The sequence below is a fragment of the Podarcis filfolensis genome (assembly GCF_964270895.1).
Source record: "Podarcis filfolensis genome assembly, chromosome: 8".
In the NCBI taxonomy this organism is placed as follows: Eukaryota; Metazoa; Chordata; class Lepidosauria; order Squamata; family Lacertidae; genus Podarcis; species Podarcis filfolensis.
The window spans coordinates 50,919,126-50,934,058 of record NC_139611.1 but is presented as its reverse complement, the minus strand read 5'-3'; the positions used below and the strand labels follow the sequence as shown (position 1 = coordinate 50,934,058).

The 14,933-nt window shown below is 45.1% G+C and overlaps 2 protein-coding genes across 2 annotated transcripts in view; both read right to left on the bottom strand.

Moving 5' to 3' along the window:
* Nucleotides 1–3,168, bottom strand: part of NECAB2 (N-terminal EF-hand calcium binding protein 2) — a 162,962-nt gene extending 159,794 nt beyond the window's left edge. The window contains exon 1 of the mRNA XM_083624970.1: nucleotides 2,819–3,168. Coding sequence (XP_083481096.1) covers nucleotides 2,819–3,043 — 225 coding nt within the window. The 5' untranslated portion in view covers nucleotides 3,044–3,168. The remainder of the gene's footprint in view (nucleotides 1–2,818) is intronic.
* Nucleotides 1–14,933, bottom strand: part of SMPD3 (sphingomyelin phosphodiesterase 3) — a 590,910-nt gene that overhangs the window by 231,557 nt on the left and 344,420 nt on the right. The gene's annotated exons all lie outside the window — the stretch shown is intronic.

Genomic DNA, 14,933 nt, shown 5'->3' with positions numbered 1-14,933 from the left:
TGAATCACATTTTCCCCTCCATCCCTATTCAGAACTTAGATTATGGGTACATCATGTTACATTAAGCATTAGCGAAAGCCGAGAAAACTCTCTGCAGATTTTCATTTGGCATCTTTCAGGTAGCCTTGATTTTAAAAGTTGCAAGGATTCACTAGCTTAAAACCGCACTTAAGTAAAAATAGAACTACAGTAGCGCGGAGCAGGAAAAAAACCCAGCCTGCTAACATTTTTTACAGCAAACCCCTGATTCTTCTTTTCATCAGTGTAGTGTCCTGGAGAGTGTTTGTGTTGTGTGTATGTGAGAGGGGTGTGTGTGACAAATACTATTAATTTGTAAGCAATTTGATACAGAATGGTAGTTATGGTAGAGCATCAGGGAAGTTAGGCATTCATGTTCATCCCCAGAATTTAATGTTATTTTCTCATGTCAGGAGTTTGAGGTTCAATCCCCCTTTGGGGAAGGGGAATTCTGGCAGGAGAGAGCTAATTTTGTTTCAGAATTCTCAGAAAGATGATTGAACTTTTTAGCTGATGGGAAGAGAAAACAGCACCAACCAGCATTTATAACGGCCAGCATCAGCACCTATCTACCTTGCATATTGTTAAGATTAAATAATAGAAAACATCAATTCTTGTCTTTTTCCAAATGGGACTGCCCATTTGGTAATATGAGTCTTCAAACCCCTTCACTGAGGTGACACACATAAGCTGCATATTTAGATAAGTTTCAACAAATCTTGTATACCCATCATATGCCCTTCTCAATTGTGGGCACGCTGCGGAGATCCCCACTTATGCAAAGGCTCACAGGAAGCTGCCTTATACCGAATCAGACATCAATCTATCTAGCTCAGTGTTGTCTGCACTGACTGGAAGTGGCAATCCACGGTTTCAGGCAGCAGTCTTTCCCAGACCTACCTGGAGATGCCAGGGTTTGAACCCGGGAACTTCTGCACACAAGGCAGATGCTCTGCCACTAAGCTACAATCCTCTCTGTTGCATACCATTGCTTTGCCGTAATAAGATAAACCCTATACTCAGACTTCTGCATCCATTTGCCACAGAAGTCATGGCAAGCATTGAAAAGAGGGAGGTGTATGCAGTGGCGTAGCGTGGGTTGTCAGCACCCGGGGCAAGGCAAGTAATTTGCGCCCCTAACCCATGGATTTGCGCCCCCTAACCCGTGGATTTGCACCCCCTAACCCTAACCCCCAGATGTTGCGCCCGGTGCGGCCGGCCCCCCCTGCACCCCCCACGCTACGCCACTGGGTGTATGCTTCTCTTCTCCAGGTCAGGGGAATAACAATCACAGCCAAACCAATCTCATTCTTCCAAACCCCTCTTCTCCCTGCGATGTCTGCTCATCCAACATGGCACTTCTGAATTCAGTAAAATTTTCTAGCCCTGCAATGAGGGAAAATCTGAGGCCAGCCTACCTTGCAGGGCTGTTGTAAGAGTTACTGAGATAATGTAGGTGAAAGTGCTACAAAGTGCAGCGAAGACTCCACGATGTGACATAAAACACAAAGTGTTAGTATGACATTTTCCTCTGTCCTCATCTTCCATAACTGGAATCTCTCAAAGCTCCCCAGCTTAATTACTTTGTATTGTGTTTGTATGTGTGAAATTCAGAGAGCAATTGCAACTCCTATGCCAGCCTGTCCCTCTTTGAGCGGGGGGGGGGGGATGGCTTCCTGTGCCCATTAACTGGAGTGGGCTGCACTGCCTTTCCCCTGGGCTGCTTTTAAAGGGAATTTATTCTCTTGGGAAAGCTATGCCAGGAGAACAACCAAGCCCGGGTCTCTTACTGGGACCCTGCAAGAGTCGTCTGCCCTGCCCTTCCAGGGAGAGATCCCACGGCACAGCCCTGCCTAAATGAGGGCAGCCTTGAAAGCGCTTCCTCTGGGGTTGCGAACTTCCCCCCTCTTGACAGAGATCCTCTGCTTTTAACAGCTGCCTGGAAGCAAAAACACTTATTAGGAAAGGCTCCCACCCCACGGAGAAGATGAAAGCGATGATTTCCTTTGCAAAATCCCAACCTGGAGTCCCCCTGAAGAGGGGGAAAGTTGGCTACCCTTCAGTGGCGCAGGGAAAGCGGTCTGCACTAGCTCAGGGGACACCCGTTCAGGACTTCGGTCTATCCCACCTGAAAGCCTTTGCTCTAAGAACCACCGAATAAAACCCCTTCTTGACTTAAATCTTAATGCGCACCCCCCCACACACACACAATTCAGGTTTCCTCAAGAGTCAGACCCAAAACTGCCTTCCCTCCCCCATATAGTTTGGAGTGGGGAGGGATATACCCATTTTAAACCCAATGAGACCAAAAAAAAAAAAAAACCTGCTAGGGAATTCAGCCGGGGGGCGAATCAGCGGGGGGGGGATCACTCCCTCATTGGCTAGCAGAGAAGTCACAGCCCTCCTTTGCCGTTTGCCCCGCGCCAAAAAACCGGAGAAAAATGAAAAGAAAGGATTTGGGCTTTTGCAAAGGTAGACTGCGCCCGCACCTGGAGGTTCTACTGGAGCCTCGCGCAAGAGCAGCGAAGGGACGCCATTCCCCAGGTCACTTGCGAGCCTCCAACCTCGCGTGCTGCAAGGCGCCTGGCCACATAAAGAGGACCAGGGCGCCTTTCAGTAGAAATCGATCTCTTTTTTCGCTGGCAGGTGGAGAGGGGGAGAAAAGGTCCAGGTTTGTTGGGCGAGGCGGAGGGCGAGGGCGCCTCTTCCCCTGCTTGCCTGCCCGCCTGCCTGCCCGGTCTCCCGCTACCCGCCCACCCGGGTCTGGGCTGCAGCTCTCGGCTCGGAGAAGGGAACTCACATCCAGGATCACAGAAGCGCCTTTCCGCTGCTCGGGGAAGCAGCCGTCCTGCCCGGCGGCCGCCTGGCCTTCCTGCAGGAGCTCCCGGTCGGGCAGGATGCTCTTGTCGCTCATCTTGGTGACTATCCAGCGGAGCAGCCCGTCCAGCCCCCCGATCTGCGGCTGCTGTTTGCGGAGGAGCTTGTGGACGCTCTCCCGGCAGTAGCGCGCTGCCTGCTCACACATCTTTTACAGGAGCCTTCATGCTGGAGCCGGGGGTATTCCCTCCCACACAGGCTACATCACCCCGCCGACGGCGGCTCCCGGGCGAGGAGCGGGCAGGCGAAACCCCACCCCCGCCTGCCACAGTCCCCGGAGGAGGGACGAGGGAAGGGGGATCGCCAGATCGCACCCCACCCCCCACGTAGGGATGGGGGCTGCCTGCAAGGGATGCATCGGGGAAGGAGGTGGAGGGGTGGCTGGGAGAAAGACGCTTCCTCAAGCACATTTCTCCCAGCTCAATTTATCTTGCAGGTGTTGTTCTTATACATATACATATACATATACATATACATATACATATACATATACATATACATATACATATACATATACATATACATATATACATATATTCTGGAAGTTACAGAATACATAGCCAGGGGCCTTGTGATCCTGTCAGGTCATCTTCCCCAACCTGGTGCCCTCCAGCTGTTTTGGACGGCAACTCCCACCCAGCAAGGATTATGGGAGTTGTAGTCCGAAACACCTGGAGGGCACCAGGTTGGGGGCACACCACACTAAATATTCTCCCTTTTTCTTTCAGTAGAAGCTCAAGATGTGGCAAATGGTGCCAGCTGCTAAAGATACAGACTTTGAAGTGAAGAGCAGGCACATTCTGAGACTAGGAATTTGTTTCCATTTCCCAGAACTGAGCTCACTAGTTCTTTCACACAAAAGTCCAATCCCTTCTTCATTTCAGCAGCCTAACTTGAGTGAAACAAGGCCTTCTGTTAGTGCTGTTGTTAAACTGGCAATCACAAACTTTTGCCAAACTACTGCAGACTACCCAGAGATCTACTGGTACAGGAGGGGATAATGTGGTACCCTCCAATTGTTGTTGGACTATGATTCCTATCAGTCCCAACCCAGGAACTGTGATCCTAAGAGCAAGTAGCTTTGTGCATAGGAAAACACTTCCATTCATCATGGAGAACTTTGGTCAGGCTTCCTCAAACTCAGCCCTCCAGATGTTTTGAAACTACAATTCCCATCATCCCTGACCACTGGTCCTGCTAGCTAGGGATCATGGGAGTTGTAGGCCAAAAACATCTGGAGGGCCAAGGTTGAGGAAGCCTGACTTTGATGAAGATCAACAGAGCCCTACAAACCTTGACCCATCTCTCAGTGGCCATTGTATATGCAGTCACCAGCAGTCTTGCAACTCAGGGATACCTTGTATATACCTTACACTTATTGAATTAGCATTTAGGCTGTTTTGATTACTGCACATGGGCAATCGATGAGGAGCCAGGGATTTTGTTCTTAATGTCCCTTGGTGGCTGGGCATCTCTCTCAAGCCTTTAGAATGCAAAACTCATCAGTCTTTGAGACCCAGTCTGGCTAGTGGGGAAGTGTAGTTTGGAGCCAGGTTTGCTGTTTGGATTTGGACTTCTCCAAAAGGAGGAGGCTCACTTCACCCAGCTGGGGAGAGGGACAAGGTGCTGCACAGAGAATAATAGATAGATGTTTGTAGCATAAATAGGTCTGAGGAATTGTCCCAGGAAAAGAAGATTGTGGCGATACGTCATGTGTGACAAATTGAATCATACAATATTTTGTATTTGCATGTTCTGCACAGATAGTAAGGAATTTCCACCCAATTTCAGACCCAGCTGTTCCAGACCCAGCTCACTAGGCCTCCTAGGGGCCAATCACTCACACTCTCTCTGCCTAACCTACCTCACAGGGTCACTGTGAGGATAAACATGAAGAAGGACTATGTGTCCTGCCTTCAGCTCCTTTGAGAAAAGATATGGTATAAATGTACATCATGAAGAGGTTGGTGGTGATAATGATGCAAGCAGTTGACCACCATTTACTTATACTGCCCTACTGAAATCACCCATTGAAACCCAAGGCTAAGTAAAGATTCTTGTCTAATATCTCTTGAGCAGAGCAAAAATCTGGAGTGTTGACAACTCCCCGTGTCTGGTAAAGAAGGCCACTTTTCATCTCCCTTTGGAATAATATTTTCCTCCCCTTTCCAACACTCAGCTGGATGCTTTAACTAATTAAAGGCTTCCAACAGGCAGAAGCATCCATTCCCTTTGGAGCCAAATGTCAGAGATGACTTGCTCATATTTGCTAATGACTGACAAACTGTAGAGAGTTCCAAGTGCTTAGCATCCAAAGGGCGTCTTAACAGTGCACACACATCACAGATAAAGACCCATTGGTCCAACTATCTTAATAAGGTCTACTGTGACAGGGAACAGCTCTCCAGACCTTAGGACCAATCTTGATGAGATGGTTAGCAGTCATGCTCACTAGTCACCTGTCTCCCCCAGGGTTGGTGCCATCCGTACAGAGCTGTTTGTACCTGTCTGTAGCAGGTACCCATAGGGCATGGTATAGGAACATAGGAAGATGCCTTATACTGATCAAGTTAGTTCCATTTGGAATATAGATTGATTTACTTCCTTGAGTATCCCTAATTGGGAGGTGCTGCTGATTTTGTTTTATCCAGAAGAACCTCTGTTTTTCATCATTCTTACATAATACATGGTCTGTAATCAATACTCAATGTGACAGTTGTCATTTCTCAATTATGTTTTTCCTTATAATAGTTTTTGAACCCCTGCCATCCATTTCTGTTGCTCCATTTGCTATTCCAGGTTTCTCCCAAAATATGTGCAGAATGTACTTTCAATGCACAGCCTTCCAAGTTGCAAGAGAGCTTCAACTGGCATCCTTTACAGGATTTGCTAGAAGTTTGGATTCACTTTAAACAGAAGCTTGCAACCAGAATTTAATAGATTATTCAAATGATGTAGAGTGTTTCCAATATTTCATGCAGCAAGTGTCAACAAAATCAATCCTTTAAATGGAACTTTTGCAGTTTGTCAAAAATATATATATGTTTTTGCTATAAATGCATGCATTATGATTTTAATAGCTATAAACATTTTCCCCATTTCCTGGCAAAAATGGACATATTTATTGTCAAGTAGACTGCTTTCTATGTTTCACATGCACAGCCACATGCACAGCCACATTTCTCTCTATATAATTTGGACTGGTATGTCATCATGCTGTGATGACAGTCTGAGCCACAAGGGGGCACAAATACCACATGGATAGAGCTGGGACTTCAAAGCTGGCCCTTTCAAGAATCCACCTCAGGAGGTGGAAAATGGGATTGGAAGGCACTGTCATAACCTCTCCCTCTTTCTCCCTGGTACCAAGGGAGGCTTTTTCTGGCAGGTGTGTGTCTTTTGCACATGCACACAGAGAGAGAGAGAGAATTGGGGGGAAGGGAAGAGAGATAATAGAGTTTTAGTTGGAAGGGATCCTAAATGTCATCTAGTCCAACCCCCTGCAATGCAGGAATCTCAGCTAAAGCATCCATGACAGATGCCCACCCAACCTCTGCTTAAAAACATCCAATGATTCAATGAATTTGAATCCATTGGTTCAGATCCTACCCTCCTAAGCAGTAGAAAACATGTGTGTTCCATCTTCTGTGAGAAGGCCCTTCAAATATATGAAGATGGCTCTCATATCTCCTCTCAGTTAAAGGAATGCAGGAAACTGCCTTATATGGTGGGAGGCAGTCCTATTTCTGAATACCAGTTGCTGGAAACTGCAGGAGGGGACTCTTGCACTTGGATCCTGTTTGAAGGTTTCCCACAGACATCCAGTGAATGAGAACAGGATGCTGGACTGGATTGGCCTGATCCAGCAGGCTCATCTTATGCTTTAATACCAAGCCAGACCATTGGTCCATCTAGTGCAGTATTGTTGACACTGATTGGCAGTGACTCTCCTGCATTCCAGGCAGGTGTTCTCCCCAACCATACCTGATGATGCTGGGTCTTGAGCCTGGGGCCTTCTGTGTGCTACGCACATGCTCTGCATCTGAGCTAATCTCTTACTCTATAGATGAAGCAAGATTCTAGTACTTCCATTTCTCAATAAAGTGCTGGTTTGAATAGGAATACAAGAAGAGGCCTTCTGCTGAGTCAGACCACTGAGCCACCTACCTCGGTTTTGTCCACAGTGTCTGGCAACAGTTTTCCAGGGCTTCAGACAGGAGTGTTTTCCAGTCCTAACTGGCAATTCCAGTGATTGAATCTGGAACCTTCTATATGCAAAGCCAATGGTCTGCCACTGTGCTTCACCCTATCAAGAATTTTTCTTGCCCAGGTGCAATTACTCTTGTGCTGATTTGATTAACTAGCAAAGCCAGGTGCTGTTAGCCAGGTTCTTTGTGTGTAAGCTTGTTAGTGGGTTGGCTGGCTGCCAGATTTTAAAGTTTGTCATAAAGACTCTATTAGTGCAACCTGCCTGGGTGTTATGCCAAACCCCCTGACATGCTGTTGAATCTGGTTGGGGGGTTCCAAGAATGTATTTTACTCCTTTGCAACTCTGCCTCTGTTGTATGTAGCTTTTCTTGTTTTAATCTCTTGGCCAACAGTTTGAGTAACACAGAAGTTTGCCTTATTGTCAATAAACCTTTATATATATATATTTAATTGCTCTGATTTCAGTTACCTGTAATTGTCTTCTACCATGAATTGTTCGTTTTCTTATCTCCCAGGTTAGAGAGGGCTCTCTCTCTCCTTGACCCAGTCCTGCTCAGAGTTTCCTGAGGGAGGTGGCCTCTGAGACAAAGAATGATTCCATTAATGACAGTGCAGGATGGAAGGAAACACTGAAAAGTAATTAACTCAAGTATTGAGTCATTTCATAAGAAAAGACAGATAGGATGAGCAGTGCCATTTCTAGGGTACAACAAACTTGGAAGACCACACCAGGTCTCATGCTTGTGGTGGCCCCACACAGGTCTGGCATTGGTCAGTGCATTGCCTGAGGAGGCTGCTACCTCCACTGTCCCCCCAGTCCTCCTCATCCTCCTCACTTAATCCCACCCCTTCCACCCCAGTTTAAAATAGATTTGCTGCCACTAATGCAGCAAGAGCACCAGAGCCATGAGGAAACAGGTCCTTCCTCAGAATGTGTCACTCTGAGCAAAGGTGGTTTAGGAGAGTGCCTGCACTGCTGTTGCTTTGCCACAGCAGCCAGAAATCTTCTTTTAAAATTAGTTAAATGTTTAACCATAAAGATTCAGTATTAGCTCCGTCCAACTTCAGAAGGCAAAGCTGCCCTCCATCAGTTCCTTATGTGGGAACTGTGAGAGGTTGATGATGAAACAGCAGCCTTGAATGTAACGTCTGCCAAGGTGCAGGGAGTATTATAATTCATTCAGACAACCTGTTTAAACTCATGCAAGATGAATGGCTAGGCTAGCTGCAATCAGTCCAGCTTTCTGACTTGTTCTTGGTCACTAAGTCCCAGGTGCTTCCCAGTGTCAGTGATAAAGAGGAAGAGGACATAAGAGTGGAGGGATGTGGGATTTTGCAGTAGGAGGGATCAGGAAGATGGCAGGTTCTCACTGGATAGATTCCTTACAGTTGGTATAGACAGGGTCCTCTCCTTTAGAAAGGCAGGCAAAACTGTGCCCACAGAGGAGATTGTTTAGTTTAAATACGAGGTCTTCTCAGAGAATCATGATTACAACAAAGTCAGCCATATCTTACCTCATCCTTCACCAACCTGGTGCCCTCCACATGTTTGGGACAACACTCAGCAGTGTCAGCCAACATGGTGAACATGTGTATCTGTTGTGGAACATGTATTGTGGAACATACAAGACTAGGTTTGCAGGTGGCGCTGTGGTCTAAACCACAGAGCCTCTTGGGCTTGCTGATCAGAAGGTTGACAGTTTGAATCTGCCCAACAGAATTAGCTCCCATTGCTCTGTCCCAGCTTCTGCCAACCTAGCAGTTCAAAAGCATACTAGTGCAAGTAGATTAAAACTTATTGATGCAGTGGGAAGGTAAGTTGTGTTTCTGTGCTCACTGGTTTCCATCACAGTGTTCTGTTGCGCCACAAGCGGTTTAGTCATGCTGGCCACATGACCCAGAAAACTGTCTGTGGACAAACATTGGCTCCATTGGCCTGAAAGTGAGATGAGTGCTGCAACCCCATGGTCGCCTTTGACTGGACTTAACCATCCAGGGGTTCTTTACTTTTTTTACCTTAATAGAAGACTCAGAACAGAATTGCAGGACCAGCAAAAAAATTGCAGGGACCAGCAAAGTCATATTGATTCTACTGGTGGTATGATCCAAAGAACCAGCCATGTTAAGACAAACTTTGCTGGACTTGTGGGTTTCAGGGGGCAATGCTTCTTGGTGGAATGTAGTAAGATCAAATGACCTGAGGAAACAATAGGATCCCATCTGTACTCAGATAATTCCTGTCCGGGACAGGACCCCAGTAAGAGCAACTTGTTATAGGTGAGGCTGTTATGGAAACATGTTGAGCATGTGCATGTTGCAAGACTGTGATAAAGAGCTTATTCCTGCCATCAGGGAATGCTGGTTTAATTATCTGGATTACTGTCATTCTGCTTACTTAAAAATGGAAACTTGAAAATGGATACACATTGTTACCAATGTCCTTGTTAGCATTATGCCAAGTCTTTGCTTACCAGAAAAGGCAGCTGATTGGAGCAGAATGGTCTTTGCAGGCTTTGACTCACTGAAGCTGTTGATACCGTGTCGGTGCTGACCTTTCCCTGAGCTTCATCCCCAGTGGGCATATTCTCCAGTACTTGCAGTGCTCCATTCTGGCAAGAACAATGCAAACTGTGATAGCTATAGAGACGGATTATTCACAAAGAGAAGTCTGGAGGGACGTGAATGCAAGACGCAATATGAAAGGTTTTTGTGATGCTTTGGGTAACCCACAGGAAGGAAGATTAAAATGGAGTTGGCATGGACTCCCCCCAATCTCCCCCCAATTAAGCATGGTTGCGGGGATTTGTTCCTAGCAAATTCTGATGGAAACTGGGCTAAAATGAAGACCTGAAAATAGTTGCGCTTTGCATTTGTCTGAATTTTGTTTTCACCTCAAAACTATACAAAAATGCATTTCAGATATAATATGAAATTTAGAAAGGTGAATTTTGTGGGGAAATGCATTAAAAATGCATATTTAAATGTGATTTTTAAAAATGTGGGTTTGTCCCTGATGTAAAGATTTTGTTGAATTTTGGTGCTGGCAATGGAAGGGAAATTGCAAAGTGAAAGATGCACCTGCCACATCAGAAGGAGCCCAAACCTTCTCCCATTAAATAGAGAGCCAGTGTGTGGCGTAGTGGTTAGATTAACTCAAGTATGGTTAGATTAAGGAGACCAAATACCTAACTCCCAATTCTCAATTTCCTGCTCTTCTTTGAATAATAATTCAAAGTTCAATAATAATAAATGGAAATGATGAAAGGAAGCTGGAATTGAATAAGTGCTTCATTGAATAAGTGGTCCATTACACCACTGTTTTGCAACACGTTTTACCTGAACAGGTGGAATGAGGAAGTAGGGAATGGAACTGTTTACATTAAATTAGCTTTATTGTACTAACTTTCAATCTGTGTTAGATTAGCATATGTGTGTGTGTGTGTGTGTGTGTGTGTGTGTGTGTGTGTGTGAGTTTTAATTTATTTTATATAGGAGCAATCGTATAGTGTCAGGTGTTTTGCAGTTCAGGCTGTAGGAGCAGGCAGAGGCCTATCTCCAATCTTAGTGCTGTATGGCTATTGTGTTGAGATCAGAGATAAACCTTTGCCTACTTTCTCATAGTAAAAGACAGCAGCAAAGAGTTACTTCCAATCTAATTGTTATAGTCCTATAGCATTAGGATAAAAGATAAGCTTCTGTTGCTGCCTTGTGTGATCAAGGACAGGCTTGGGGAACCTTTTTTGCTCTGTTGGCCAGATCCTTATCCATCCCTACCCTTGCAAGCCAGCTCTGACAGGAGGGTGGGACAGCCCAGCTGTCAACTGCCTGACACTCTCTGTGACACTCTGTGTGTTTTTGGTCCAAAAAACCAAAGTGCTGCACCAACAAGTACAAAATAACCCCTCTGCAGCGCCACAAATCCAACTCAGTGGTGTGACTTTGGAAAATGTCAATCACTTCTCCTACCTAGGCAGTTATCTTTCCACAACATTGATACCGAAATCCAGCATCGCCTGAGCTCTGCGAGTACAGCTTTCTCCCGATTGAAGTGCAGAGTGTTTGAGGACTGGGACATTCACAGGGAAACCAAAATGCTTGTTTACAAAGCTATTGTACTACCAACCTTACTGTATGCTTGTGAAACATGGACCACTTACAAACATCATCTCCAACTTCTTGAAAGATTCCATCAACGGTGTCTCCGAAAAATCTTACACAACATTTGGGAAGACAGGCGAACTAATATCAGTGTACTGGATGGAGCAAAGATCACCAGTGTTGAAGCAATGATTCTTCAACATCAACTTCGTTGGACTGGTCATGTTGTGTGGATGCCTGATGATCGTCTTCCAAAACAACTTTTCTATTCTGAACTTTAAAATGGAAAGTGTAATGCTGGTGGTCAACAAAAGAGGTTTAAAGACTGTCTCAAGGCAAATCTTAAAAAAATGTACTATAAACACCGACAACTGGGAAACACTGGCCTGTGAGTGCTCCAGTTGGACAACAGTCTTTACCAAAGGTGTCATGGACTTTGAAGACACTTGAACTCAGGACGCAAGGGAGAAACGTGCTAAGAGGAAGGCACACTTGGTAAATCCACACCGTGATCAACTCCTGCCCAGAAACCAATGTCCCCACTGTGGAAGGACGTGTGGATCCAGAATTGGCCTCCACAGTCACTTATGGACTCAGTTTTAAAACCGTGTTTATGGAAGACAATCTTACTCGGCTATGAGTGATCGCCAAAGAAAGAAAGAAGATGACTCTGTGACATCAGATGATTGGCAGGTTATGTTGTTCCACCCACTTGTCAAAGCCCCTTGTGCAACGCTTCCCAATCACCTGACAGACACTCAGTTGTCAGGTTCTTGGAAACCATAGCACAGGGGGAGGGTCTTCGCTAGCCACGTGCCCAGCACTTCTGAAGAGTCAAACAGTGGGTTTGCAAAGCTACTTTATGCAGGGATCAGCTGTGTGATTTGAGGGGATTCAATCACACAGCCTCTTTCTGTTCACTAAACCCTCTCACCTCTTCTGCTACTGACACCTCCTCCCACTAGTCTGCTCCCTCTGATCACTCATGAGAGCCAGTGTGGTGTAGTGGTTAAGAGTGGTAGTCTTGTAATCTGGTGAACCGGGTTCGCTTCCCGGCTCCTCCACATGCAGCTGCTGGGTGACCTTGGGCCAGTCACACTTCTTTGAAGTCTCTCAGCCCCACTCACCTCACAGAGTGTTTGTTGTGGAGGAGGAAGGGAAAGGAGAATGTTAGCTGCTTTGAGACTCCTTCAGGTAGTGATAAAGCAGGATATCAAATCCAAACTCTTCTTCATCATCATCATTGTCCCGCCACCAATCCCCTGGCTCAAATTCTTCTTCCCCTGGGGGTTCCCTGGCTGATGCCTCCCACCATTCCTCTGCATCCAGCCAGTCCATGACAATGAAACACCATCTTCATGCTTTCTGACCCGTAGAGAAAATGGCTTTGAAAATGGGATTCATTCTAGGGCACACTAAACACAATACAGCGGATGCCCATGATTGTTTTCTCCAGTGTCTTTTTCTTTTGCAAAAAGCAGCCATGGGGCAGGGAGGAATGAATGATAGGGATCTGGGCTGCAGCATTTCCTCATATATCAATTCCCAAATGCAAATCCCTCCCCTTGCCTGAGCTGCTTTTAGGCACAAAGGAGAAAGCATACCATTAAAATGTGAGTGCTTGTGCATGGTAGTTTTCCACACACAAAAAGCACACAACAAAAAGGCATTGAGAGATCCAGTAAAAGTTTTTTGTATTGCATTTAGTTTGGAATTTAGTATAACTGGGAATCAATTCTTTTTTATTTAAGAATATTTATATCCCCACTATCCAACAAAAGAATATATAACTGTCCTGCACACTAAAGAATATATATAATAGCATATATTAAAGTTAACAAATGGCATCAGATCAACTATATGCAATTTATTAATTGAGGTAGAATTTGGTCATCTTATAGCCACAAAAATTCCCTGGGAAAAGGACCTTCAGGTAATAAGCTCTAATGAAAAATGGAACACACTTTGGTCAAATTAAGGGAATCCTCCTTGAAATTATTGCATAGGTGATATATTTTCCCCATTCTAATAGCCCACAGGATACCGGGGCAACATCAACCAGTTGGAGGGGAGGTAAGAAGACTGGATCATTTATATTTATGTAGTGCTTTTGCAAATCTGTTTACCCATTTTGGGTTTTGGAATTAAAGGAACTGGGTTTAATCTACAAAACAGGCCTACAATCTTCTCTTCAACTTGCTTTACTTGGAGTAAAGGACATGTCTACTACACCAAGTGATCATAAAGAACTTTTAACATTCCTCTTCATGACAGCACACATAGAAATAGCCATGTGATGCCTCACTACCTTGGCCTTGAACACTGAAGCATGGTGCTGCAGAGCTGGAAATGAGATAGGGAGTAGGTGGGAAGGTTGGTGCAGTGCAAAAACAGATCCCTGACAGCAACCATATCTTCCTAGAAGCTAACAAATACAGAGTCAGACAATAGGCCTTTAAAAAACACAGCTGGCTCCTCCAGGGAGGTCTGGCCAACTACAGTACATAGGACTTCACTTCTCAGCTGCTACAACATCCTTCTATAGTTGAAATAGAAGGGGAACAGACTCAGCCAGCAGGACCTGCAGGGAACTATCCATGGTACTGGCTTACAAAATCTGTGCTTAGAGAGACTGGCTTCATCTGATCTGACTCAGCTGTACCTGACTGGCCCTGACCCTGCCGATCTTCATTGGTCCAGAAAAGGCTTGTAGACCTCAAAGTCCCAGTGGCACAGTACTGAGGGTATGGAGCTCCATAATACTGGGGCCACCATGAAGAGAACCCTTGCAGATTTTTTTTTATAAAAGCAACTGCTCTTAATACTGTTAATGCTAAAGAAGCATTCATGTGGTATATGGTAGGGAGAGCTACTCCTACAGCCAGCCAAAACGTAAATGGAATTTGAGGGCTTCTACACTAAGGTATGTTGGCTTCAATGTGGTTTTGGATGCCTCCAGATGTAATATAGGAAATGAAGCCCTGGTCAAGGCATAAAATCCCTCCAATGTGCAATCTTTTTCTCTGCAGAAAGAATTCGGAAACAGCAGAGTTGCAGATGTGAAAAGTCCAATTAGAATCCTCAGTTAATCCTGGGATTTCTGCTTCACTATATTCAATTACAAAACCCTGCTGCGGCTTCCTACTGCTGCTTTTTAGAATTAACCAGAGCTCCAAATGGAGTCGACTTCTAATCTATATCAAAAGGAAGCTTTTCCTTTTATTTATTAAGAGGCACCAAGGATGGCATTTTTAAATCCTCTTGCTACTTCTGCAATTGATTTAGACGAACATATTCCATCCTTGAGACTGCGCTAGAAGGCCTTCTTTAAAACATTTCTGCTAAATCACAATAGTCTAAAGGTTCTCATGGAAGAAATGCAGCCGTTATCGATATAGCATCCCAGTACAGGGTGGGAATTTAAATCTAGACCTGCACAGGGCTTTAGGATCTCAAAGAATGCCTGCCCCCGCCCAGTACAATTCCTATAAGAAAAATCATTATGGTATTTGTGTAAATAGAAGTGTGCATCTCTGTGGGAGAGAAATGCAGAAGGAAACAAGGGAAGATTTGAGGTTTTCCTTTTCTGCCATGTCCCGATATAGGAACCATCATCACCTTAGAAGCTCTTTGATAAAATTGTGAAGCACCAAACTAAAGTAGGTTCCACTTTTGGGGGCACTTGTATGCAAATATTAATGACATCCCACAGGAAGGGATGGAGCTCAGTG